Here is a 27,948-nt window from a genome sequence, read left to right as displayed (position 1 = left end):
GAGCGAGAGACTTTGGAGCCGCGGTACGCAGGCGCGTCAACGGTCCCCGGCGGTGCGCGCGCTGTGTGATTGTTGGGAAGGCGGTGTGCCGGTCGCGCTGGCTAAGGTAGGACCCGCCCGACTGTGCTAGCGGCTACCTAGGCGAGGGCCGTCTGCGACCCTCGGTTCTTTTCTCCGTCGTTCCAGGGAACAAATCTGTCTCGAAACCGACTGATCCGTTCCCAGAAAGGGGACAAATATTCAAGACCGCTTTAACGTCCTTCCAGTAGACACCTAGCCCAGTCTCGACGGCGTCCGCGGGTGGCGGTTTTGCCAAGTGTCGTCACATTGGTAAGAGAATTTAGAACCGTTCTGTATCTCTTAGACTATTCATGTTGCCTTGGCTATTGGTTATATAATATAGCAGTGATTGAGGACAACATTGGCCCGAAATAACAATAAAGTAGAAAGCATTGCTTACAGAAAAGGCCCTCGTATTGCCTTTTAAGAGAATTTTTCTCGTGGGGGAAAAATGGTAGCTTTTAAACTTCCCTCTTCACTTGTACTGGTTTTCCTTGGCTGTGTTATCACCTGATAGGCACTAAATGTGTTTTGTACAGATCTTGGTAAATTGAGATCGTTAAAGATGAGGAATTGCAAATATCGAAGGTTTGTACAGTTTTGGTCATTTGAGGTGTTTGGTCATTTGAGGTGTAGCCTAATCCTTATTCCCAAAGGAAAGTTTTAACATAGAGCGTGTTTCACTTTTTATCTTTAAAAAGCTGTTGCTTTCTCCAGCAAAATACGTAAACTGAAAACTAAAACAGTTAAAATCTAAATATCCGTTTTTGGTGGTTGAGTATTTAGGAAATGTTTGCTGTACTTAAATCACTGCTCCGTGTTCCTACTCCACTTCTGGTATTTGTATCTAATATGGTACTTAGGGGTGTGTGTGACAATGCATTTACTATTTTTAATCCAGTGTAAGTCTGTGTGTGCATATGTGTGTGTGTGTGAGAGAGAGAGGCATTGCATTTACTGTTTTTAATCTGATGTAATTCTGTGTGTGTATGAGACAATGCATTTACTATTTTTTAATCCAATATTAATCTATTCGAAGACTACACAGAAGCCACTTCAGGGCAAAGTGATTTCTGGTATGTTACAGTTTAAAGTATTACATTCTGCCTGTTTTCAGTGAGTGGAATTTGTAAGGAATTAATGCCTTGACTCGGAGAAGGCAATGGCACCCCACTCCAGTACTCTTGCCTGGAAAATCCCCTGGAAGGAGGAGCCTGGTAGGCTGCAGTTGAGCCTGGTAGGCTGCGGTCCACGGGGTCGCTAAGAGTCAGACAAGACTGAGTGACTTCAATTTCACTTTTCACTTTCATGCATTGGAGAAGGAAATGGCAACCCACTCCAGTGGGTTGCCTGGAGAATCCCAGGGACGGTGGAGCCGGGTGGGCTGCCGTCTATGGGGTCGCACAGAGTCGGACATGACTGAAGCGACTTAACAGCAACAACAGCAATGCCTTGACTACTCTGATTTTTTGAAGTCATCATTTTCCCCCCTAATCTTTCAGCTTTGTAGTAGCATGACACTTTTTTCAAGGTGAACGTTAATTTTTGACACTTAAAAAAAAAGTACAGTTGAGTGCTTACTCAACTGTAAAACCTGTGTTCTCTCATATTTAAATCATGAATTACTGGTATCTCCACAAATACCTTGTTTACGTTAGGTCAGTGGTTTCCAATCTCTGCTGCGCATTAGAGAAGACTTATAAAAATTGCGATGCCCAGATCACACCCATACTGATTAAGTTAAATGTCTGGTAGTAGAAGCCAGAAATCAATAGTGTTTAAAGGTTCCTAGGTTATTCGAATCTGTAGTAACGTTTGGGAGCCACTGCTTTCGTTTATAAAGCCTTCTTTCAGATTTCTAACAATGTTAAATGAAAACATTTACCTCTATCAATAGCTTATAAGGTTTGTTCTTTCAATCTAGCATCCATACGTTTACGTATGTCTGTCTACCAATAGTGTGTAGTATTTTCTTTTTTTTGTTGTTTACTTTTTGTCTTCAAAAGTTGAACATGAATAGATAGAAAATCAGCATTAGAACACTACAAAGTAATTGTTACAGGCCAGATCCACTGATGGGTGCTCAGAAGTTCAAAATTTGAAGAGAAACGGGCTATGTGCATAGTCTCAAAGTATCTCTTCTACGAAAGGAAAAAATAGTAATCTTACAGTGAGAAACCTAGCAAACACTGTCACTATTCAATGATACGTTTACCATCACTAGTATTAAGACATAGTGACATCATGTACCTCCAAACATGATACATGACTCGAGAAAAGCAGAACACTTCCACAATGTTCTTGCCTGGAATGCATAACCTCAAACTTATCAAGAGAAAACATCAGGGCTTCCCTGATGGCTCAGTTGTAAGGAAGCCACCTGGCAATGCAGGAGACACAGGTTTGATCCCTGACCCAGGAAGATCCCACAAGCCTCAGAGCAATTAGGCTGGTGCCCTAGAGCCCGGGAGTCGCAGCTTCTAAAGTCCGTGTGCCTAGAGGCTGTTCTCCTCAACAAGAGAACCACTGCAGTGCAAAGTTTGCTCATTGCAACTAGACAGTAGCCCCCACTCACAACAACTAGAGAAAAGTGTAAGCAACAGAGACCCAGCACAGCCAAAAATAAATAAAATTAATTTTTTAAAGAATTTATTTTTTAAAAGGGCGGGGGGAACATCAGACAAACCTAAACTGAGAGATGTTCTCAAAGCAACTGAGTAGTTCCCTGTGAAACTGTCAAGGTCATGAGAAACATGGAGTGGCATTGATTGGAGAAGACTAAGGAGATGTGATGACTAAGACTGGATCTTAAGCTGGATTCTGGAACCAAAAATGGACATTAATGGGAGTAACTGGTAAAATTCAAGTAAAGTTTGTAGTGTGACTATTACGCTCATGTTCATTTTTTAGCTTTGATAATTGTGCTGTGTAAAATGTAGCACTAGGGGAAACTGGGTATGGGGGTACCCTACTATGTTTGTGACTTTTCTGTAACCCTAGAAGTTTTTCAAAGAAAGTTTTGAAATTCACATGAATGCTTTGATACTATATATTATTTTGTGCTTCTCTTTACCCTGAACTTATATTTGAAATTTGTCTGTCCATTAGATTCTAACTGTTGGCTTTATCCCACCATTGATGTACATTGTAATTTGCATTTGTACATGTAATTTGCATTTCCCTATGCCTAATGACATTGAGCCCATTTTCATATGCCTGTTGACTATCTGAGTATCTTTTGTAAAGTGTTCAGTTCTTTGGGGGAAATGGGTATTTTTTAAAGCTTTTAATATTATTATCCTTCTAAAGTTGTATCAATTTGTTATTCTCCTGCCAGCAGTATATGAAAATGCCTGTTTCATTCTTGTTAGTTTCCATGCTCCCATGCTTATGGTAATTCGACAATGAAAGAATGGAAATACAGTTTTCTTTGGTGATTTAGATTCAATATCCTTTCTAACTGTTTATAATATATTGTCTTACAGAAAAATGACTAATGGAAGAGACCGGGTAGTTGCTCTAGTGGACATGGACTGTTTTTTCGTTCAAGTGGAACAGCGGCAAAATCCTCATTTGAGGAATAAACCTTGTGCAGTTGTACAGTACACATCATGGAAGGGTGGTGGGTATGTATCATAGTTATTCTTATAACTCTAAACTGCTGTTTTAATCTCTGAGAATACATGGCACTATGCTAGGTCGTATTTTTGAGAGTTCTGAACTGCTGTGTTTGAGAATGAATAGTAGTATCAGTGGGACGTCCCTGGCAGTCCAGAGGTTAAGACTTCACTCCAGGGGGTATGAGTTCCATCCCTGGTCAGGGAACTAAGATCCCATATGCTGTTGTGTGGCTAAAAAGTTTTTAAAAAATAGTAGTAGCATCAGTGGCCAAAAAGTTTCTACTATTGTGTTTATAACCTAGTTGTCATGTGAAATTTTATGATTATGTGAAATTTTTATGATCATGTAATATTTTTGCTCCATGGCCAAAAAATTAAGGAAAAAAAATAGTAGCATCTGTGATCAAAAATGTTTATAACCTATTCATCATGCTGAATTTTAATTACTTTTGCTTATGATCATATAATTTTTTGCACCCCTTTTTTTCCTAACCTTAGAATAGTTGCAGTAAGTTATGAAGCTCGTGCATTTGGGGTCACTAGAAACATGTGGGCAGATGATGCTAAGAAGTTATGTCCAGATCTTCTACTGGCACAAGTTCGTGAGCTCCATGGAAAAGCTAACCTCGCCAAGTAAGAAGAGAAGATGGTTTAAGGGGAGTAGAGGAGTTGGAATCATTTCATGAGGCTAGGAACTGATGTTTTCTAATTTGTTTTGTGTAAATGACATCTGAAAAGGTTCCCTTCAGTCAGCCAACTTTTCAGTGTGAAATGAAAACAGATTTTAATATTATATTTTAGGAACAGTTGAGAATCATTACCTATAATAATATCTACCCTTAATACCTTTTCAGTTCCTTAAATGTTTAAAAATTGGTTATTGTAATTAAAACTTAATACCAGTTCCCATGTTCTCAGGCCAAAAGTCTGAAGTGTTTGAAGTTATTAAATTGATTGTGAAACTTAAAAAGAGTTTTCCCAGAGAAAGTTGAGTCAGATTCACATTCTAGTGCAATATCTAGAATTATTTGCCAGAATTGAACAGATTCAAAGGTGCTGACCTTCTCTGTTTTGAACTGAGCTCTCTCCCCCCAGATTTTAGAAAGTTAGCCTCAGAATAGAAGACATTAGTATAGGCATAGCCAAATTAGAGGTAGGTACAAGTGCCTGCCATTATAATAATCCTAATAGCTAATAAACATATTGAACATATGTCATATGCCAGGCACTGTGTGAAATTTTTCATTGGCAGTGTCTCTTAAATCTCACATCGTTATAAGGTAAATTCTAGTATTATCCACCCCACCCCCTCCCCACTCATTCCTACACACACCCACACACACACATATGAGGGGTAAGTTTAGAGAGGTTAAATAATTTAAGTTCACACAGCTAAGAAGCAGAAGACTGAGGATTCAACTCTTTTTCAGATCCCCACATTCTCACAGTACACGATACTGTGTGTGGTGGTGTGTGTAGGGATCATGCTTTGACTTAGGACTTGTGATATTCCTGAATTCACCTATCAGAAGTCTAAAAGTGGAGTGTCATAGCCAACCTCACATTGGAATTATTGCCAGAAAAGAAGACAGATTTAACTGAAGATTAATACTGTTACTCTAAAGTAGAATTAATTTAGCTAATGGACATATGTTACATTGCATTGAATAGAATTTTATGCTGGCTGGGAAAGACAGTGTCATGTCCCAGAAATATAGTTGACTTCAGAGTGTGATTTTGAAAAGCCACATGCCACCAACTTTATATTGGATCATTTATTTTACCCTTAAAATCTTAATCAAGTAACAAAGGCAGTTTTAAAAAATTTAAGAATATGTTTGTAGACCAAAAAGTTATTAAGACCTGGATAATTTAAAATTATTTTAATAGTTAACTTGAGATGCCACATTATAAAAATAAAAATATGATTTGCAGAAACATATATATATGTATATATACACACTAAGTTTTTCAAGTATTTGTAAAAACACCTTGGAGTAATTTACTCAAGTCTATGAAGGAACACCAGCTACTGCGAAAGAGCATCCTTTCCTTGGTCTGTATGTATATGAGTATATTATGCTATCATGCTCTTAGGTACCGGGAAGCCAGTATGGAAGTGATGGAGGTAATGTCTCGTTTTGCTGTAATGGAACGTGGCAGCATTGATGAGGCTTATTTAGACCTGACCAGTGCTGTGCAAGAGAGACTACAAAAGCTCCAAAATCAGCGTATCTCAGCAGACTTGTTGCCAACCACCTGCATTGAAGGGTTTCCCCAAGGGCCTACAACAGAAGGGACTGTTGAGAAAGGTACTTCCATAGCATCAGTATTGCTTCTGCTTCCTGCCTTTGGAACCTGCTTTGCTTGGTCACACTGCTCCTTCTTGGATTCAGTGAAACGAAACTTAACCTACAACGTGAATGAATCTCAAGGACTCACATGGAAGGATATACAAATTCTCTTATCTTCCCAGGTATATGGATATTGAGAAGCTGTGAAATCTGTAAAATCAAGTTTCTCCTTAAGCATAACTAGGACAGGTTAAAGTTATCAGTAGAAGGCTGACTGAACACTATTTGTAGGTTAATGTATAACTTGGTTCATAAGAAGGGTGAGCTTTTTTAAGGGGACCTCAAAAACAGGGAGTTGAGCTACTCACAGGATGATGTCATCAGTGAGCTGCTCAAGGCCTCTCATTTTATTTGACTTATTTTACTCCTTTTCCCTTCATAGTGATTCCCCTCCCTTCCTACCCCACAAACCCTCTGGCACTCACTGACATAGATCTTCTTAAATATATATATGTCTTTACAAATTGTACAGTGTTGCTTTGTACTTGTGCTTTTAATTATTTTTTTTTAGTTATTTTATTTGATAATTATCATTTTTTCATTTATTTTTTGAAGTGTAGTCAATTTACTATTATATTACTTTCAGGTGTACAACATAGTGATTCAGTATTTTTATAAATTATATTCTATTTAAAGTTATTATAAAATAGTGACTATATTTCCCTTTGCTGTATCCATTTATTTATTTTATACACAACAGTTTGTAACTCTGAAACCCCTGTGCCTAACTTGCCCCTTCTTCCCTTTCCTCAGGGTAACAACTAGTTTGCTCTCTATATCTGTGAGTCTGTTTCAGTTTTGTTGTATTCATTTGTTTATATTTTAGATTCCACATATAAGTGATAACATACAGTATTTGTCTTTCTCTGACTTAATGTGTGCTTTTAAAACTTGTGCTTTTTATATAATGTGTCCTTTTAAAACTTGTGCTAGAGTTTTAAAAGCACACATTATATAAGTGAAAAGATGTTCAACATCAATAATTAGTAGAGAAATGCAAATCAGAAATACAATGAGGTATCACCTCACACCAGTCAGAAGGGCCATCATCCAAAAAATTTCCAAATAAAAATGCTGGAGAGGATGTGGAGAAAAGGGAACCCTTGTACACTGTTGGTGGGAATGTAAATTGGTACAGCCACTATGGAAAAAAAGTTTTGGAGGTTCCTTAAAAAACTAAAAACAGAACTACCATATAACCCATCAATCCTACTTCTGGGGTATATACCCAGAGAAAACCATAATTCAAAAAGATACATGTACCCTAGTGTTCACTGCAGCACTATTTACAATAGCCAGGACATGAAAGCAACCTAAATGCCCATCAGTAGAGGAATGGATAAAGAAGATGTGGTACATATGTGCAATGGAGTATTCCTCAGGCATAAAAAAGAACAAAATAATGCCATTTGTAGCAGCATGGATGGACTTAGAGATGGTCATACTGAGTGAAGTCAGACAAACACATGCTATGTGAAATTTTTAAAAATTTGATTTTGTGTGTGTGTGAAATTAAAAAAAAAGGTACAAATGAACTTATCTACAAAACAGAAGTAGAGTTGATGTAGAAAACAAACTTGTGGTTACGAGGGGATAAGGAAGGGAGGAATAAATTGGGAGATTGTAACTGACATAATACACTACTATATATAAAATAGATGACAAGAACGTGCTGTGTAGCACAGGGAACTCTACTTAGTATTCTGTTATGGCCTCTGTGGAAGAAAAATATAAAAAAGTGGATATAGGTATTGATACATGTATAACTGATTCACTTTGCTATATACCTGAAACTAATACAACTTTGTACATCACCTATACTCCAATAAATTTTTTTTAAAAAGATGCAGTTAAAAAAAAATTTAAAAAAAAATAAAAAAGATGCAGTCGAGTATAAACTGCATTAATTTGCCGTGAAACAATGTTAAAAGAAAAACTTGTGCTTCTTAATTACAAGATCATGTTATGGCATTATAGATCTCATTCTTTTTAATTTTCTTTCATTGGTGGTTTTATAGATCTATCCATGTAGCTGTATTTATGTGTAATTGATTGCTATTTAAAAAATCATTTATTTTGGGGGAGGCGCTGGGTCTTCATTGCTGCACGAGCTTTTCTCTGTTGCAGCGAGCCGGGGCTGCTCTCTAGTTGTGGTGCACGAACTTCTCAGTGAAGAGGCTTCTCCTGTTGTGGAGAATGGGCTCCAGGGTGCACAGGCCTCAGTAGTTGGGGCATGTGTGTTCAGTAGTTGCGGCTTCCTGGTTCTAGAGCACAGGCTCAGTAGTTGTGGTGCATGGGCTTAGTTGCTCTGCAGCATGTGGGATCTTCCTGGACCAGGGATCGAACCCATGTCCCCTGCATTGGCAGGCAGATTCTTTACCACTGAGCCACCAGGGAAGCCCAATTGGTTGCTTTTAATTGCAGTGCAATCTATGGTATGGATCTACTATGTTTACAGATCCTTCTGTTTATATGATGAATGTCCTTATTAATCCTCTTTTGGACCTATGCAGAGGTTTCTCTGAGTATTTTCAGGAGTGGACTGCTAGATCATAGGGTATACACATATACTTGGTTTCCCTAAATATTGCCAAATTGGTTTCCAGAACTGCTGTAACAATTTGCCTGACCCCTGACAGTACACAAGAGTTCCCATTTCCTCCCTATCCTCACCAGCAATTGGTATTATCTAATATTTTAAAATGTAATGGCTATAAAGGTGTACTTTATATTTGGGGGCTTGTTTTAGCTTATATTTCTCTATTTACTAATTGAAGTTGAGCTTTTTTTTCATATACTTGTTAGCCAGTTGAGTTTCTACTTTTATGAGTTTGCTTATTTATAATCACCCAATTTTCCATTGGATTTCCTGCCCTTTTTTGTCGGGGGAGAAGTCTCCTGTATCCTAATTGTTGGTTCCTTGTCTGTTTTTGACACTTCAAACATCTTTTCCCAGGTCTGTCATCCATTAACTTTATTTATACTGTACTTTGTTGAACGAATTCTTTTAGTCCTCCCATTTTTCACCTTATGGTTTGTGCATTTTATTTTATTTTTTTTTTTAACTTTATTTATTTGGCTGTATTGGGTCCTAGTTGCAGCATGCAAACTCTTGGTTGCAGTATGTGGGATCTAGTTCCCCGACCAAGGCTCAAACCTGGGCCCTCTGCATTAGGAGCTCAGAATCTTAACCATTGGACCACCAGGGAAGTCCCTGGTTTGTGCATTTTAAATCTCATTTTAGACATTCATTTCTACCAGATGTTCCTAAAGACATTTTTGTACATTTTCTTCAATTTGCCTTATAGCTTATTTTTAGGTATTTCAACTATATGGAGTTTACCGTTTTATTTGATTTAAAGTAGGGAGCCACCTTAATTATTAATCTTTTAGTGAGTCAGTTTTCCCCAACAGTTATTTATTAATAATCCATTTTTCTCAACTTCTTATATATCAGTTATTTCTATAATAGCCCATTAGGGTCTCCTTTTGTTTCAGAAACACATTGTTTTTATTAGTTTGTGGTATGTTATAATATTTGATAAGGACTCCCCTCTACTTTTGTTTTTCAAAATTGTCTTGGCTATTTATGGACCTTTATTGTTTGGTATATATTTTAGAATGCATTAGTTGAATTCCTCAGAAAATTCTGGAAGTTACATTGAATTCACATTTTTATTTATTAAAAAAAAATATTTATTTAGTTAGGTGCACTGGGTCTTAGTTGTGACATGTGGGATCTAGCTCCCTGACTAGGGATCAAACCTGGGTCCCCTGAATTGGGAGCTCAGAGTCTTAGCCACTGGACTACCTGGGAAGCCCCTTAATTCACATTTTTAGAAAAGATAGTGTTAAACTATCCCATCTATAAACATTTCACCAGCTTTTTAGGTCTTCACTTAATGTACCTTTTAGTGATTTTTATTTATTTTTTTAAATGCATTTTGCTGAAATGTAGTTTTTAAAAATTTCTGACCGTGCTGGGTTTTTGTTACTGTGTGGGCTCTTTAGTTGCGGCCAGTGGGGGCTACTCTACAGTTGTGGTATACAGGCTTCTTATTACGGTAGCTTCTCTTGTTACAGAGCACAGGATCTAAGGCGCATGGGCCTCAGTAGTTGTGGTTCCTGGACTCTAGAGCACAGGCTCAGTAGCTGAGGCACATGGTCCTAGCTGCTTCTGACCAACCAGGGATTGAACCTGTGTCTCCCACATTGGCAGGCAGGTTCTTCACCACTGAGCTACCAGGGAAGCCCTGTTCAAGTATAGTTGATTTACAATGTGTTAATTTCTGCCATACAGCAAAGTGATTCTTTAAGACACACATATATATAATTCTTTTTCATATTTTTTCCATCATAGTTTGTCACAGGATATTGATATAGTTCTCTGTGCTATACAGAAGGACTGTGTTGTTTTATCCATTCTATGTAATAGTTTGTATCTGCTAATTGCAAACTCCCAATCCATCCCTCCCTGCTGCCCTTGGCAACCACAGGTCTGTTCTCTGTTTTGTAAGTCTGTTTCTGTTTTATAGATAGTTCATTTGTGTCCTACTTTAGACTCCACATACCTTTTAGTAATTTTTAAATTATAATTTTTATGATATGATTATTTCTGCTTCTTCTGAAATCTGGAATCCAGTAGGTTTCCCTTTTTCTTTCTCATCTAAACTTTGATATAATATACATAAAGTATGTAAATTAAGTGTACACTTGACTGATTTTCACAAAGTAAACCCACTTGTATAAACAGAACCCAGATCAAAAAACATCAGAACTCTAGAAGCCACATTTGCTTGCCCTCCCAGTTGTTCTCTGTCCCTCTTCCCTCTCTCCTATATAACAACTGTCCTGATTTCTATTTAACTTATTTTTGAAGTTTCTAAAATTGAAATTATGCAGTATATACTTGAGTCTGGCTTTATTCATTCAATATTGTCTTTGTGAGATTCATCAATTCTGTTGTATATAGTTGGGTTTGTGTAGTATTACATTGTATGAATATACCACAATTTACCCATGGATATTTTGTGGGTTTTTTTTTCCAGTTTTGGACCACTAATAACAGAGTTGCTATGAACATTTTTGTAAATATCTTTTGGTGAACAAGTGTATACATTCTGTTGAGCATGTGACTGACGTGCTCAGTTGTAGGGTTTGCCTGTATTCAGCTTTAGTTTGTCTGTACTCAGTGTTAGTAGATACCCCCAAAAGTTTTCCAGAATGGTTGTACTGATTTATAATTCCACTAGCAGTATATGAGAGTTCTAGTTGTGCCACATCTTTGTCAACCCTTGCTTTTTTCTCTTTTGTGTTTTAACCATTTTGATGATTGTGATATCATATATGGTGATATCATGTTATGGTTTTAGTTTGCGTGTTCCTGGTGTTAATGAGATTGAACATCTTTTTGTAAGTGATGACCATTCTTTCATGAAGTGTCGATTTAAGCACTTGCCCATTTTTCTTGGTTGTCTTATCTCATTCATCTATAGGACTTCTTTATGTATTCTGGATATGAATCATTATCAAATATATATATTGCAACATCTTATGGTTTGTGACTTTTCTCTTTTTAAAAATTTTTTGCCCATGCCAAGTGACATGCAGGATCTTAGTTCCCTGCCCAGGGATCGATTCTGTGCCCCCTGTAGTGAAAGCCCAGAATCTTAACCACTGGACTGCCAGAGAAGTCTCGAGACTTTTCTTCTTTTTTTGAGGAAGGCCTGTATTGCTATGAACTTCCTTCTTGGGACTCCTTTTGCTGTATCTCAGATTTTGTGTGGTTGTGTTTTGTTTTTATAATACTTAAAATAATTTGTTTAAGTTTTTTTTAAGACTGTATGCCCTTTTAAACCTGTTGAAAGCTATGGACCCTTGCTTGTCTCAGAAAAATAGATACCTACATATAAGACAATTTTGCATGCAGTTTTCAGGAGATTTGCAGACCCTCTCAAAACCTACATAGTTCAGAATAAAAACTATTACACATTACATTGGTTTTGTGGAAGGCAACTCATTGTTGAAGAGCTCTCTGGTGAAGATGATGGTGCATACCTCTGTTGGTGGTCAAATGTTACTTCAACTCAAATGGTTGTTCTATACCTATCTTTATTATATTTTTCTATAAAATGCCAGTGTTTTAAAGAAGTCTTATTTCTGTGTGAGGAAATAAAAGGTATTTATATATGAAGGAACAAGTTGCTTTATTGTGTCCAGTTTAAATTTTAAGCTTCCAGATGCAGTGATAACATATTATTTAGAGTGTTCAGAATAATACAATGTCTAGGAAATGATTTATGGTGATATTTCATATCATATTCCTGAGTCTTCGCATGATGTGTGTAGCCAGAAAAAAAATCTGTTAACAGAAATGAGCTGATCTAAGTGTATATATTCTCCCAGAAATTATTTTTCATGAATATGACATATATTTCAAAGCTAGGAAAAGAATCCAGATATCTGGGATGTTTTGATACTAAAGTTCCCATTCAGCTTTACCATCCTGCCTCTTAATGGGTCCTATTTACCCATTTGCAACTTTGGGTTTTCTGTTTCTGAAATAGTTATGTGTGTGTGAAGTTTAAGTAGTATGATTACTTAATACTCAAAAACTGCCAGAGTGAAAACTTTCCCTTTGGGGCCTCTTTGTAACTGGTTTGTGTTAGCTAAAGAACTGCTTTGTTTTCTCCTTTGCTTCCTCTTAATTCATTTCTAAGCAAATATTGAACATGTGAATGTGTATAACAAGAAACAGTTGTGTAGCTGTATTAATATAAAAAAATTATAAATAAATCAACTGTCAGGGACTTCCCTGGCAGTCCAGTGGTTAAGACTCCATGCTTACATTGCAGGGGCTATGGGTTCTATCCCCTGGCCCATGTGCTACCCAGCTCAGCCAAAAAGAAACAAAAAGAAGATAAAAATAAATTAATATTTAAAAACTTAAAAAAAATCAGCTGCCAAAGTTGAGAGCTGTAGGAGTTGGGATAGACTCCTTGCAGGCTTTGAAGAAGGAAGCTGCCATGTTGCAAGAGGGCCTTTGGAGAAGCCCCCATGTCTATGTCTATGCTCTGAGAGCTGCCCTCTGTTGACAGCAAGCAAGAAAGGAGGACCTCAGTCCTACAGCCACAAGATGATAAATTCTGTGAACAACCAGAGGGAGCTTGAAAGTGAAAGTACTAGTTGCTCAGTCACGTCCAACTCTTTGCGACTCCATGAACTGTAGCCCTCCAGGCTCCTCTGTCCACGGAATTCTCCAGGCCAGAATACTGGAGTGGGTAGCCATTCCCTTCTCCAGGATATCTACCCAACCCAGGGATCAAACCGGTCTGCACTGCAGGCAGATTCTTTACCATCTAAGCCACCAGAGCTTGGAAGGTACTACTGAGCTCATGGCACAGAAGGAGGTATACCAGTTATCAGTATAAGGACTTCTCTTTTGTATTAATAGTTATGGATCCTAGAGTTGTGGACCATAGCTAGAGTTTATCAGTTTAATCCTGAAGTTTTGGCACAAATTACCAGTGCTCACTCTTATGACAGTTCTAGTCAACATTTTATTAGAGGTTCAAGATGATGCAGTCAGTACAGTAGAAGAAATAAAAGATGTGAAGGAAGAATGAAATAGGAGATATGGCCATTTTTATAGAAAATCCTAAGGAATCTACCCTCCCCCCACTCCCACTAAAAGAACCTAGAATAATTGAATTTAGCAGGGTTGCAGGGGACAACGTCAATGTGCAAGAATTTGTAATACTTCTATATATTAAAATCTAAAATGGGAAGTTGAAATTTAAAAAGCAATGGCATTTTTGCAATAGCATTAAAACCATGAAATTATTAGAAATATATCTAACAATATATGTGGAAAAAACAGTTTTAAGATATATACAGGTCAAGCCCCAAGCTGATCTACAGATTCATTGCATTTTCACCAAAATCCCAGCAGGATTTTATAGAAATTGACAAATTGATTCTAAAATTTATATGGAAATACAAAGGACGTGGAACAGTCAAACAATTTTAGAAAAAAACTAATTTGTAAAACTTAACACTACCTGATTTTAAGAGCTAACTATAAATTTATGGGTACTTCCTAGTGATCCAGTGTTTAAGACTTTGTGCTTCCACAGCAGGGGGTATGGGTTTGATCCCTGGTGTGGCCAAAAACAAAAGTCAAAGTGGCACAGGCAAGAATGGAAGAAATATGAATAAAATAGAGTGAGTTGCAATGGATATGTGGAATATGCTGAAGTGGCCTTGGTAACTAGATAACTGCAATTGTGTTAGCTGCTCAGTCTTGTCTGAGTGTTTGCGACCCCATGGACTGCAGTCCACCAGGCTCCTCTGTCCATGGTATTCTCCAGGCAAGAATACTGGAATGGGTTGCCATTTCCTTCTCCATAGATAACTACAATGAAGGGGAGTAAAAGAAAAGAAGTCAATATTAGATTTTAAACCTTTAAGAGAAACAGGAAGTTGTTTGGGAAAGAGAACCTTTGGGGAGGAAGATATAAAGATTGACATTTTGTTTGATACTTTAATGAAAAATTCAAAAATTTAATGAAAAATTTTCTGTAGGGAGGTAGAAATAAGGGATTAAAGTTTAAGAATTTGGGGCAGGAGCTTAAGATCTGCATGTATTCAGCATTAGCAAACTGAAACGTAAGCCAGTACCAGTTCACCGAGAGAAACGGTATCTACACAGAGAAGAATGTTGCTCAGTATCCACAGTTAGGGCATTAGAGGAGGAAGACAGGTTAGCAAAGGAGAGAAACAGCATTTGGAAAATACTTCCTTCTACGTGCTCATCATCATCCTCCTCTCATATATACGAACCTTTACTCTATCTCTTCAAGATACTCTGTATTTTCTTGCCTTGTTCATAGCTCATTTGTGTGTGTGTGTGCTCAGTCGTGTCCGACTCTTTGCAACCCTTTGGACTGCAGCCTGCCAGGCCTCTCTGTCCATGGGATTTTTCAGGCAAGAATATTGGAGTGAATTGCCATTTTCTGCTCCAGAGGATCTTCCTAACTCAGGGACCAAACCCACATTTCCCACATCACCTGTGTCTCCTGACTGCAGGCAGATTCTTTAACACTGAGCCATTAGGGAAGCCCTCACTTCAGCCTCTTTAAACCAGCATGTATATTTCTTCTTAACTTTCTTGTTAGATAATGATTTTAAAATGCTTTTCCAAAACTGACTAGTCCTAAATTGGGTAATAAGATATTTTCAAGGCTGTAAGTACAAAGCTACATCTAATTTAAATACTTTGTCAAGAGAATAAATCTAGTGGCGCTGATTAGATTTAAGCTATTCAACTGGAACCAGCCTCTAAAAATACAGAAGTGCTAACTTAAGTTTATACTGAAGCGTGAGATAATTCTGAATAATTTCTAATTGAGTAACTTAATAGAATTCTTGGTGGCATGCAAGGGAAGTTGGAGGAAGAAAGTTCAAAACTGGAGAGAGAAAACAGAAGTACTTTAAAATCATTGCTCATAAAAGATAATACAAAATATTTGTTGGTTATTGTAGCTTATAAGGTTCAGCCTAGGCTGGAAATTAAGGCTGCTGGACTTGGTATGAGAAATTGATCTCTGTTGTGATACTGAGTAGTCTTCTAAAAACATATCTAAAGTACCTGAAATCTAAGCATTTCTGCATTAGATAACACAATTAAATAAAACCCTGATTTAAAAAAAATGTCTACCTGGGACCTCTCAACTTTTTCAGAGGAAAGGCGAAAACAAGGCTTATTGCAATGGCTTGATACTCTTCAGACTGAAAGCACCAGCTCTCCAGACCTACAGCTCACTATGGGAGCAGTGATTGTGGAAGAAATGCGAGCAGCCATTGAGAGGCAGACCGGTTTTCAGTGTTCTGCTGGGATTTCACACAATAAGGTAAAGGCTAATAGTAGATTTCAAAGAGAAACAGATATATCTATAGTTAAACACAGGGATAGAAACAAACACAAACTTTAAAAAACAACAACAATAAAACAGACGAGATAGGTATGAGTGGGGCGTTTAAGATTTTTTTTATGTGGATTGTTTAATAGTCTTTATTGAATTTCTTATAATATTGTTTCTGTTTTATGTTTTTCTTTGACTTTGAGGTATGTAGGATCTTAGCTCCCTGACCAGGGGTCAAACCCACATCCCCTGTGTTGGAAGGAGAAGTCTTAACCACTGGACCTCCAGGGGAAGTCCCTGCATGGGGCATTTAAACCATTACACATCTTTGAAATGGGTTCCTCTTTAAACTTCACATTGAAACAAAAACCTAAGCAATTCTTTCAACGTGAGAATTGACATTGCACATGTACTTTACTAGGAAACAGGCTGAAAATTTTTGCTAGAAATGGTTATATAGTTGTAGCCACACTATTTCCTTAATGATTGAACTATCCAAAGAAAGGCGGAAGCGGGAATTCCTTGGCGATCCAGTGGTTAGAACTCGGCACTTTCACTGCCCAGGGCCTGGGTTCAATCCCTGGTTGGGGGAACTAAGATCCTACAAGCCAGGCAGTGTAGCCAAAAAAAAAAAAAAAAAGAGGCTAGTCTTTTTATTTTATATATGAACCTATTCCTTTTCACTTGCTGAATATTCTAGTATTATCTCACTTCTGTGGTGTGACCTAGGTATTCTCTGCTTTTTTCTATTTTTTCTAATTAAAGTACAGTTTGGCTCTGGGATCTTCATCCCCTTTGGTCTAGGCTTAGTCATAGGGTGGTAGCTGATTTTCCCTGGTTACTACCTTCTCTCCCTTCCTTAAGAAGAGAAAGGTTTGGCACTGTGCAGCTTGTGGGATCTTAGTTCCCTGACCAGGAACTGAACCCAGGCCCTCAGCAGTGAAAGCACTGAGTCTTAACCACTGGACTACCAGGGAATTTCCAAAAAGAGGAAAGTTGCCAAATTACCCAGTAGAGTTTTGGGAAGTTTTTTCCTGGTTAGGTGGAGGGAGAGGAAACAAAAATCTCAGTGTAGTAATTTAAACTAAATATGACCTAGTAGAAGTTTCAGAGAATCTCTCCCATGAATGTGAAGTGATTTTATATTTTTTCCTACCAATTATAATTTGTGAATTGATACCACTGAAGTACCTTGTTCTTTGAAAAGACTTTTCATGGGTGTTTTTCATTTTGAAGTCTTATTTAGTATAAGATGTTTGCTACTGGATGATGATTTTGAGCCCAGTCTTTGTCACAGATACTAAATGATGGTAATCTGTATTAAACTGGGACTTAAAATGGACTGACCATTAATCAAGAAATGTCTGTAAGTGGGGTAGGGCAAAATGAGTTTGTTTTAGCATTTTCATATGGACACACTAAGAAATGCCTCTTAAGTCTCTTCTGTAGCTTCTTTGTTCTTTACCCTCTTGAAGTAGGAGAACCTTAAGGAACAGATGAGGGTGGAAAAAACTACTAAAGGAAAACAGAATGGAAGATGTGGGAAGAACAATGAGGATAATGATAGTGGGTCATGTTTCCACTGTGGATGTTGTTGGACACCCAGGTTTGGAGATGTCTTGAGTTTCTGGTTCTGTTTTTGTTTTTAATGTGGAAACCACTAGTTACAGCCCTTAAGCTGTGCCTTGTGTGTGAATGTGGGTATGTGTATATATTAATGTTCACCATGTGTGGGTGTTGACAGTAATGAGGTTTTTATGCTTCCCATGCTCCAGGTTCTGGCAAAACTGGCCTGTGGATTAAACAAGCCCAACCGGCAGACCCTGGTCTCACATGGGTCAGTCCCACAGCTCTTCAACCAAGTGCCTATTAACAAAGTGTGAGTACTCAGGGAGCACCTCACCTTCCACTCCTCTATGTGAAGGCCCTCTCTAGTTGTAGCTTCTTCTGTTCCTTAAGAATTGGAGCCAAGGAAAACAGGTACCATGGAGACAGGAGGGAGAAAACATAGAAAATTCTGCAAACACACTGAGATTTCTTTTCTTAATGAACCTCCAATTCCAGATTATCTGTGGAAGATACTTAATCCTGAATTTTAAAAAAATGAACTGATTTTTAGCCATATGTTTAACTTTCTTCTAGGTTTTTTATTAAAACCTATTACTAAATAACAAATAGGAACTTTAATTCTTTCCTTTTTTCTAATACCGTAGCAAGCCATTCAGGGCTACTGAATTGTTCCCAAATAAAATTAATAACTAGGCTGTGCATACCAATTGTGTGTCCTTGACCAACGGCTTATAATATTGTTGAAGGGACAAGATATAACTGTTCAAAGCAATAATGAAAGTTCCGTAATCAAGACTGTATGGAACTGCTAAATGACTTGTACAGTAAGTCACCAAAGTTCATAAAAGTCATCTGAGAAGGACTTATAAAAAGGGCATGGGATTTTGTTTTCAGATTTGGCACAATTTGGAGTCAGATGAGAATATAAGAGAAATACCAATTTGGAGAATATTTGAACTCAAAAAGGGAGAAAGTATAAGGTATTTCCAGTGAACGGGACATGACCTAGGACCATATTGAGGAAAATAAGTAATGGAAAAAGGACTGAACAGATAGGTTAAGGACAGATTATTAGACATCTCAAAGGCTAAGCTGAAGAATTACTATATTCTTAAATACAAAAAGTTTTACTATTGAAGGGGTTTGTTTTGAGAGGTGGAATTTGAATCCATAAATGGGACAGTAGATCCTATGTAATTAAAAATTTTATACAGTTGATTTGATAACCACTTAATGAATTTACCTTTGTGTTTATGCTATGGTTACTCCTAGTCCTAGGCCTTAACTCTCAGAGTATTGAATTCCCAGTCATCTAGTCTTATTCTAGAAAAGCAATAATTTACAGGACCACTGTGTGTTATCCTTTTCCCTGAATCTTCTGGAGAGCTGCTTACACAGACAAAATGTTTGTATCTACTTGCTAACTAGATATTGATGATGTTACTTACAAATGTATTGTCTTTTGTTGTTGTTAGCCGTAATCTTGGAGGAAAACTAGGGGCCTCTGTCATTGAAATCCTGGGGGTAGAATACATGGGAGAGCTGACGCAGTTCTCTGAATCCCAGCTCCAGAGTCATTTTGGGGAGAGGAATGGGTAAGTGATTCCTGATACTGTTCTGTCATAACTTTTATGGATATGTTAAATTCAAATGTAGACAAAAGCATCAGGTAAAATCTAGACCTCTTAGGTTAATATTCACTCCTTGAGGTAACTGCATTGATCCTTTTGCTCTAAAATATTAGATCACTATAGCCTATCAGTCTAGTTTTTTTTTCCCCCCCCATGTACCTAACTAATTAGGTTGGTAGAAAGGAACTCTTCTTTGAAGCTTGGTTATATACGTGTACAAAGATGCTGTTATTCCTTTAAGATCCTTGTATTTAGGCTTAGTAAGTACCAAAAAAGCTTGGGGATGTAATCCTGTAGCTTGGTTGGTACTTTTCCAAAAATATAAATGATGACTTGACCTTAGAAAGCATAATCAGTATTCTTCTCCTGAGCAGTTTATTGTACTGGAATTCTTAGGGAAGGGCAAGATTCTGTGATGTACTTAATTTTGAATAGATTTTTCCTTTTTCATGAAAAGGATAAAAGGTTTAATATAGGTATTTTGTTTTAACAAGGATAGTCATTTGCTTTTGGTTTTATTAGATCTTGGCTATATGCCATGTGCCGGGGGATTGAACATGATCCAGTTAAACCCAGGCCAATAACCAAAACCATTGGCTGCAGCAAGAACTTCCCAGGAAAAACAGCTCTGTCTTCTCGGTTTCAGGTAGGCAGACATTCTTGACAGAACACTGTCTCTTTTAAGGGAACTGGTGGGTAGGTTTTGGTAGCTGTGGAAACTTAGATGGAACCTTTATGCTGTAAAATACACAGGAAACCGAAGGGGTTTTGTGTTGAAAATTGATGGATTTCACTTGGGATTTTTATTATCTTTTTTTCTTTCTTCATCCAAAAAGAAACAGAATGGAACTGACTGAAGTTTGAAATGGAATTACTCATTTTTTGGTAGATGAAAACTTAGGAAGCCAGGACATTGTGCCTCAAGTTTGTGTCTCTTTTCTCAGAGCTGGAACGTGCCTAAAGTTTACCTGATAGCATGCCAGCAAGAAAAGAAAGTGAAAACTCTTAGATTAGGGCAGGTCAGAGTTCTGAAGATTTCTGTCATCTGGTGATCCTTATGGGGGAGACTGTTGCACACTTCCGTTTTGGGGAGAACTGAACAAAACGACCATTTGTGTGTGCTAAGTCCCTTAAGTCATGTCTGCGACCCTATGGACTGTAGCCAGTCAGGCTCCTCTGTCCAAGGGATTCTCCAGGCAATAATACTGGAGAGGGTTGCCATGCCTCCCAGTATCTTCCCAACCCAGGGATCAAACCCATGTCTCTTATGTCTCCTGCATTGGCAGGTGGGTTCTTTACCACTAGCGCTACCTGAGAGTTCTATAATAAACCTAGAGTCTTTAAATGAAAGATTAAAATCTCAATACTTTTTCTAGGTGCAATGGTGGCTTTTGCAATTAGCCCAGGAACTAGAGGAGAGACTCACCAAGGACCGAAATGCTGTAAGATTTTCTTTATTGCTTGGGTGAGCTTTGGAATATAAGTATCAGTATGGAGTAGAAAGAAGATACAAAAAGATAGCAGCTACAAAATGTTAAGAAATCTTTTATCTTTTCCCATAAAACTGCCGTAAAACTCAGTATGATTTTCAAAAACCTAGATCTGTGAACTACTGACTACTAGATCTGTGAAGACCTGACTACTCCTGTCTCCCTCATTACCATTTGCCTTTACATTTTTGTATATTATCTAAATCCTACTCCAACTCTGAATACACAGTGGATCTTCATCAGAGTACAGAACTGTTAAGCAGGACATTTAGGGATTGGACTGTAAATTATTCAGCTTTAACACAGTCCATGTGACAAAGAAGTATTCAGTTTTAGAGACAGAGTCTTAAGGCAAAGATTAAATATATGATTAGTTTATCTTCTCTTTTTAAAAAAAACAACAACTATTGACACACATATATATTTACATACCATAAAATTCACCCATTTACAGTATAAAGTTCAGTAATTTTCGTATATTTCAGACTTCAACTATTCCATAATAAATTTAAGGACATTTCCATAACCCAAAAAGAAATCCTGTACCTACTAATAGTTATTCTGCAAGCCCTAGGCAACTCTAGTCTGCTTTTTGTCTGTATAGATTTACTATTCTGGAAATTTCATATCTGTGCAGTAATCTTATATGTGGCCTTTTGTGACTGGCTTGAAATTTTTAACATGTTTTCAAGGTTTATTCATATTGTAGCATCTATCAGTCCTTTATTCCTTTTTATGACAATAATATTCTACCTAATGGATATATCACATTTTATTTTATCAGTTCATCAGTGAATGGATATTTGAGTTGTTTCCCCTTTTTGGCTATTATAAGTAATGTTGCTGTGAACATTCATGTACAGATTTCTCTGTAGACATGTGTTCACTTCCCTTGTATATATACCTAGAATACTGAGTCACATGCTAACTCTATGTTAGCACATCAGGCTGTCGCAGCACTATTTTATACTCCCAGCAATGTAAGAGGCTTGTAATTTCTCTATGTCTTTGTTGTTTAGTCACTAGGTATAAAGTGGTTTTCAGGTGCATGTTGACTATTTTCTGATTTTATTTGGAGAAATACCTGTTGAGATCCTTTGCCATTTTTGAAATGAATTGTCTCTTTATGTTGAGTTTTAAAAGTTCTTTATGTGTTCTGGATACAAATCCCTTGTCAAATATATAATATACAAATATTTTCTCCCTGTGGATTTTCATTTTCCTGATGGTATTGCTTGATGTGTCCTCTCCTGTTGAAACATCAACTGAATACTGTCAGGAATCATCTGTAATTAACTGTCTGCCCCTTTTTAGCGGAATTGGTAGTAAATGTTTGCTCTTTGGTTGTTTTTGTTTAGTCACTAAGTCATATCTGACTTTGCAACACATGGGCTGTAGCATGCCAGGCTCCTCTGTCCTCCACTATCTCCCAGAGTTTACTCAAATTCATCTCCATTGAATCAGTGATGCTATCTAACCATTTCTTCCTCTGCCACTCTCCTCTCCTTTTGCCTTCAAGCTTTCCCAGCATTAGGGTCTTTTTCCAGTGAGTCACCTCTTTGTGTCAGGTGGCCAAAGTATTGGAGCTTCAGCTTTAGCATCAGTACTTCCAATGAATATTCAGGATTGGTTTCCTTAGGATTGACTGGTTTGATCTCCTTGCTATCCAAGGAACTCTCAAGAGTCTTCTCCAGCACCACAGTTCAAAAGTATCAATTCTTCAGTGCTTAGCCTTCTTTATGGTCCAACTCTCACATCCATACATGACCACTGGAAAAACCATATCCTTGACTATACAGATCTTTGTTGGCAAAGTCATGTCTCTGCTTTTTAATATGCTGTCTAGGTTTGTCATAGCTTTCCTTCCAGGAAGCAAGCATCTTTGAATTTCATGGCAGCAATCACCGTCTGCAGTGATTTTGGAGCCCAAGAAAATAAAATCTATCACTTCTTCCACTTTTTACTCATCTATTTACCATGAAGTGATGGGACTGGATGCCATGATTTTAGTTTTTTGAATGCTGAGTTTTAAGCCAACTTTTTGCACTCTCCTCTTTCACCCTCATCAAGAGGCTCTTTAGTTCCTCTTCACTTTCTGCCATTAGAGTGGTATCATCTGCATATGTTGTTATTTCTCCCGGCAATCTTGATTCCAGCTTGTGCTTCATCCATCCTGGCATTTCGCATGATGTACTTTGCATAGAAGCAAGGTGACAATATACAGCCTTGATGTACTCCTTTCCCAATTTTGAACCAGTCCATTGTTCCATGTCTGGTTTTAACTGTTGCTTCTTGACCTGCATACAGATTTCACTGGAGGCAGGTAAGGTGGTCTGGTATTCCCATCTCTGGAAGAATTTTCCAGTTTGTTATGATCTACACAGTCTAAGCTTTAGTCAGTGAAGCAGAAGTAGGTGTTTTTTTGGAATTCCCTTGCTTTCTCTGTGATCTAACAAAGGTTGTCAGTTTGGTCTTTGTTCTTCAGTAGGTAACATAAAGAGGTTGTGCTGTGGGCTTATTTGATGTTGCCCACTAGGTGTCGCTCCGTTCTCATCTCTCTATCCTCTGACAGTCTGACCTCATGTCCTGTCATTTCCCCCTCACCTAGTCCACTAACAGCCTCCACTCTGCTGGCCTCTTCCCCATTTATTTAACACACCAAGTAAATTTCACCTTCACTTCCTCCCCAGTTCCTCTATCGTATCAGCAGCCTCCGTCACTCTCTGCCTTACTCTGCTTTTTTCCATTGCACTTTGTAGTCATTTCTATTACAAGCCTACTTGTTTATTATATGTAGCTCCTACTACAAGATAAGATCTTCCAGAGCCTGGACTTTATTTTGTTCTCTCCTTTATCTCTTGATAGTGCCTGATACAGTTATAGGTAACTGGTTTTAGTCAACAAGAACTTCTTTGTAGTTGTGAATTTGTATTAGTTGTGAATTTGTATTCTCTCGGGATACATACAAACCTGAATAAGCTGTATTTACAAAATGCACAAAAATACAAAATGTATTTTTACCTAAAAATTAGTTGCTACTTTTGGTTTATTTGTCTTAAGTATATTTCTTCTCACTAGAATCTTTTGATTTTGAGGGGTCCCTGTGTATACTTGTCACCTTATTGCCTCTTGGCCTTATTTTCTTAGTTTGCTTTGCATCAACAGGATTCATATACTTAGATTTCACCGAAAAGTGAGTCAGTGATCTTGCTTTCTAAAGGCAGCTCACTACCTGTGTATCTTCTATAGATGGGCTGTAAGGAGATGCTAGTAGAAACTTCTCTTCTTGAGCATGAGAGCATCAGAGAGGTTAAGAAGAGATCCACTACTCAATCCTGACCCCCTTTCAGTGACTTACATGAACTCTTCCTTCAGTCACAGAATATAGTACTGTAGACCTTTGTAAAATCCATGCAGGCATGGATACCACAGAAGAACATTTAGGAGAAACCATTTTCATTTATTCTGTCAAAATATCCTAGATATTCTAATACTCCATCACCCAAATTATGTCTTCTCCAGTTACTTATATGCAGAAACAGCACAAATATTTTAAAAATGAAACCCTATTTCCAAACCATTATGCCACCCTGATTCTTTTCTCTCACACAGTTCAGTATTAGAATCCAGCTGCTCAAGGTAACTTGAGTTCTGTCTCAATCCTCTTATACCCACAGAACGACAGGGTGGCCACTCAGCTGGTTGTGAGCATGCGCATACAAGGAGACAGACGTCTCAGCAGCTTGCGACGCTGCTGTGCCCTCACCCACTATGATGCTCACAAGATGAGCCATGATGCATTTGCTACCATCAGGAACTGTAACACTTCAGGAACCCAGACTGAATGGTGAGTTTCCTTCTAGCTCATCTTCATTTGAGACTCATACCCTGTCTTTATTTAAAATTAGTATATAAGCTTTCCAGTTAGGGTAGGTTCTTTGTAGCATGACCTGTTACAGAGAGGGGTGGTCATGCATTAAGGGAGAGAACCCAAGAGAAATACCAGAAACATGGCTCAGCCTCTTTGTCTACATTGGGTGCCATCCAGTGCCCAGGGGTAGGTTTCAGAGGCAGACTGAACCAACACTACCCTCTCTGACTCTAAGTTGTTATAGTCAGGGGAACGACCAGGTGTACTTGGGAATGCAGAACTCCAAGTTTCAGAGAACTTCTCTCTCAACTGTCTGATAATAATAAATTTCACTTCAGCTGGCCATTAAAAATAATCAGCTCTATATGGGAGTGTGTTCATTTACTGTTCAGATAGTAATGATTTTTTAGTATTGGAATTCTATCATTATTTAACATAGCCTCTTAAGTTGTAAAAGTATTCCAAATTCACAAGGTAAATATATTAATAATATGTGAGAAAGATAAACCGGTTGTTTAATATAGATCTACATTAGAGATTATAAAAAGAAAAGTTTAGTTAGCCATCTTAAGTTATTGCTTATCTGAATATATTACTTTCTAAAGTTAGAGTCTTTGTAATACTTAGAAGACTTACTTACTTGAAGAATACTTACTTACTTGGTGTACTTGTTATTTACAAAGACTAAAAAGAAGTAAATTATTCTAAGTAAAGAATGAAGACTATTTATTTTCAAATATTGAGTGATTTTACTGAACCAAATGATAATTGTGATACTATGTTCACATTAAACCTTATAAACTGGCAGATTATAACAAATTTCACCAAGAGTATAAAATATTATATTGGCAGGGAAGCATAATAGTATCTGATTATAAGACTGTCCCAAAGCATGAAAGAGAGTAGTGAGATACTGTCATAATAATCTTAAAATAGCATTTACCCTTTACCTCATCGAGGGACTAAATCTGTATATAAAAGCACATTTTCATCTTCTGAAATCCAACTTATGTGAAAATGTATTTGTGTAATGAGACATAAAGAGGAACTTTATGACAAATTTCTTGAAATATTTCTGAGACTAGGCTAGGTAATCAAAAGCAGTTGTGAAATTTCATTCTCTAGATAAATTCCAGAGTTGAAAATGAGAGTTCAGGTTCTGTTTAAAAACTGCATAGAGCATTTTCTTTTTTCATCTTTCCAGTCTATTTAAAAACTTTCTTGTAGCTTTAGATAGTGTCTTGCCTCAACTGTGAATTTCAGCAGCTGTGCAGCAGTATCATGCAAATAGTAAACCCACTTGTCAGGGGAGCCAACTTACACATCCTACTTGCTGGGTGTTCACCAAAGGTTCTCAGGGTGTGGTCCTAGACCTCCGCATCAGCATCACCTGAGAACTTGTTAGAATGGCAGATTCTCCACCCATCCCAGGTCCGCTGAATCTGTATTAACCCAATATACCCCAAAGTTTGAGATAGTGATAATATCCTTCTGTGGCAGAACCAGAGTCCCAGTCATTTAGAAACTTAATCTGTGACCTGCTGCTAATCTATTCTTTTACTTTCTATACAGGTCCCCTCCCCTTATAATGCTTTTCCTCTGTGCTACCAAATTCTGTTCCTCTACCCCTTCACCTGGCCCAGACATCACCACCTTCTTGAGCAGTGACCCAAGTTCTCTGCCAAAAGTGCCAATCATCAGCTCAGAAACCAAGACCCAGGGAAGTGGCCCAGCGGTGACAACCCCTAAGAAAGCAACTACTTCTCTGGAATCATTCTTCCAGAAAGCTGCAGAAAAGCAGAAAGTCAAAGAAGCTTCACTTTCTTCTCCTACTGCCGCTACACAGGTCCCCATGAGCCCACCATCCAAGCCCTCATTAGCTTTTCAAAGCAGTCATACTACAGGAACCGAGCCCTTCTTTAAGCAGAAAAGTCTGCTTCTAAAGCAGAAGCAGCTCACTGATCCTTCAGTTTCCTTCCCTCCACAGAAGCCCAGTCCTAAAGAGTTACCAACAGAGAATCCAGATTGTGCCCCTGACTGTGAAAAGATGTTGAACCTAGGATCCCCCAAAACAACTCCCACAGAGATGGATTTGGCCCAGAATAGCCTCAACAGCCTTGCTTCTTTAACTTCCACATCTGCTCTGGAGGTGGCTCAAAAGGCAACTATGACCTCCAGTCTTCTGGCTGCTGAGGACCAAGTGCCCTGCGAGAAGTGTGGCTCTCTGGTACCTGTGTGGGACATGCCAGAACACTCAGACTATCACTTTGCATTGGAGTTACAGAACTCCTTTTTGCAGCCCCACTCCTCAAACCTGCAGGTTGTTCCTCCCAGTTCTCCTCAAAGCAAAAGAAATCCCAAGAGCCCTCTGGCTTCAAATAATAAACGGCCCAGGCCTGAGGGCATGCAGACACTGGAATCATTTTTTAAGCCATTAACACACTAGTGCTGCCCTCAGGCTTGCTGCAGGGTGGTAATATTTTATCTGTAACCTGGGAGGTGGGAATAAGTTCACTTCTCAAGGAGACTTATAACTTCATGAAATTTTTAATAAAAATAATCCAGATCTTGAGTTAAGGCTCCCATCTCTTTACAGGGATGGATTCAAATCCTATTGCTGAAAGGATGTAAAAACTCATCTTTCAGATAACTTTTTTTAATTGTTAGTCTTTAGGGAAGCAGTGTCAGTTTAGAATGCCTGGCCTTGGAGGTTCCAAACCTGGCTTTGCCTCTTGGAAAATGTCCTCAAGCAAGTCTTGTCCAGAACCTTGTTACTCGCAACACAAGGGAACGTGTTAAACAATCTCAGCCTTATCCCTACCCCTGCTGAATCTGTGTGTTAATGAACTTGAGAAATGAATTTGATCTAGAAAATAATAACTGTCCTCTGGGCAATGTCATTTCCGTAAACCCTAAGTACACATTTAAGAGGGAAGTGGTTGGGCCTTCAGGCTCACTGCCCTGTTCAGCTCTTTCCTATTGAAGTGTGAATATTTATTTAGCTTGGGGTTTTAAATGAATTATTGTAGCTTTTTGCACTTGTCTGTTTATATTACTGTATACTTACTCTGCTTATGTGTGTGGCTATCGGCTGCGGCTTTTCTGATGTGGGACATGTTGATTACACAGAGAAGCCAACTGAAGGTGAACTGAGTGATGGGGGCATAAGGCACATGTACTCAAACCAGTACTTTCAGACTTATTTTAGCTTATTTATAAGTTGGGGACCTACAGTTTGAAGGGGGAACATTTGAAAACCACTGTGTCTAGCAAATTAGTTCTTCCTCCAAAAATACTTTGCACTTTTGTGTTAAGTATCTAATAAAAGACAGTACTTACCGTGTACATGGCTCTTCCTTACTAGATCTGTAGATTTCTTAAAGGCAAGACTTCTTCACAGAGACTTCCCTGGTGGTCCAGTGGCTAAGAC

General features: G+C 38.0%; 1 protein-coding gene across 2 annotated transcripts; it reads left to right on the top strand.

The window, feature by feature from the left end:
• Positions 1-2: 2 nt before the first annotated feature.
• Positions 3-27,863, top strand: POLH (DNA polymerase eta). 2 transcript variants are annotated; one of them, XM_040249575.1, is made up of 11 exons: positions 3-330; positions 3,546-3,686; positions 4,179-4,313; positions 5,778-5,992; positions 15,776-15,945; positions 17,733-17,836; positions 19,002-19,121; positions 19,680-19,803; positions 20,534-20,599; positions 24,325-24,494; positions 26,091-27,863. In XM_040249575.1, the coding sequence occupies exons 2-11, from the start codon at positions 3,550-3,552 to the stop codon at positions 26,962-26,964; spliced, it is 2,115 nt and encodes a 704-aa protein (XP_040105509.1). In that variant the 5' UTR covers positions 3-330; positions 3,546-3,549; the 3' UTR covers positions 26,965-27,863. The 2 variants fall into 2 exon arrangements, with proteins under 2 accessions (XP_040105509.1, XP_040105511.1); XM_040249577.1 differs by lacking the exon at positions 5,778-5,992 and having other exon boundaries at positions 52-330.
• The last annotated feature ends 85 nt before the right edge of the window (positions 27,864-27,948 follow it).

The sequence above is a fragment of the Oryx dammah genome, unplaced genomic scaffold (genome assembly GCF_014754425.2).
Source record: "Oryx dammah isolate SB20612 unplaced genomic scaffold, SCBI_Odam_1.1 HiC_scaffold_11, whole genome shotgun sequence".
In the NCBI taxonomy this organism is placed as follows: Eukaryota; Metazoa; Chordata; class Mammalia; order Artiodactyla; family Bovidae; genus Oryx; species Oryx dammah.
The sequence above is the reverse complement of the archived record's forward strand: the minus strand, read 5'-3'. Positions and strand labels throughout refer to the sequence as shown.

Excerpts from the sequence above, each read along its gene's own strand:
- POLH (XM_040249575.1), top strand. The coding sequence starts at position 3,550 with ATGACTAATGGAAGAGACCGGGTAGTTGCTCTAGTGGACATGGACTGT. Across the intron at positions 17,837-19,001 it reads CAAGTGCCTATTAACAAAGT|CCGTAATCTTGGAGGAAAAC; the intron begins GTGAGTACTCAG and ends TGTTGTTGTTAG. Across the intron at positions 19,122-19,679 it reads CATTTTGGGGAGAGGAATGG|ATCTTGGCTATATGCCATGT; the intron begins GTAAGTGATTCC and ends TGGTTTTATTAG.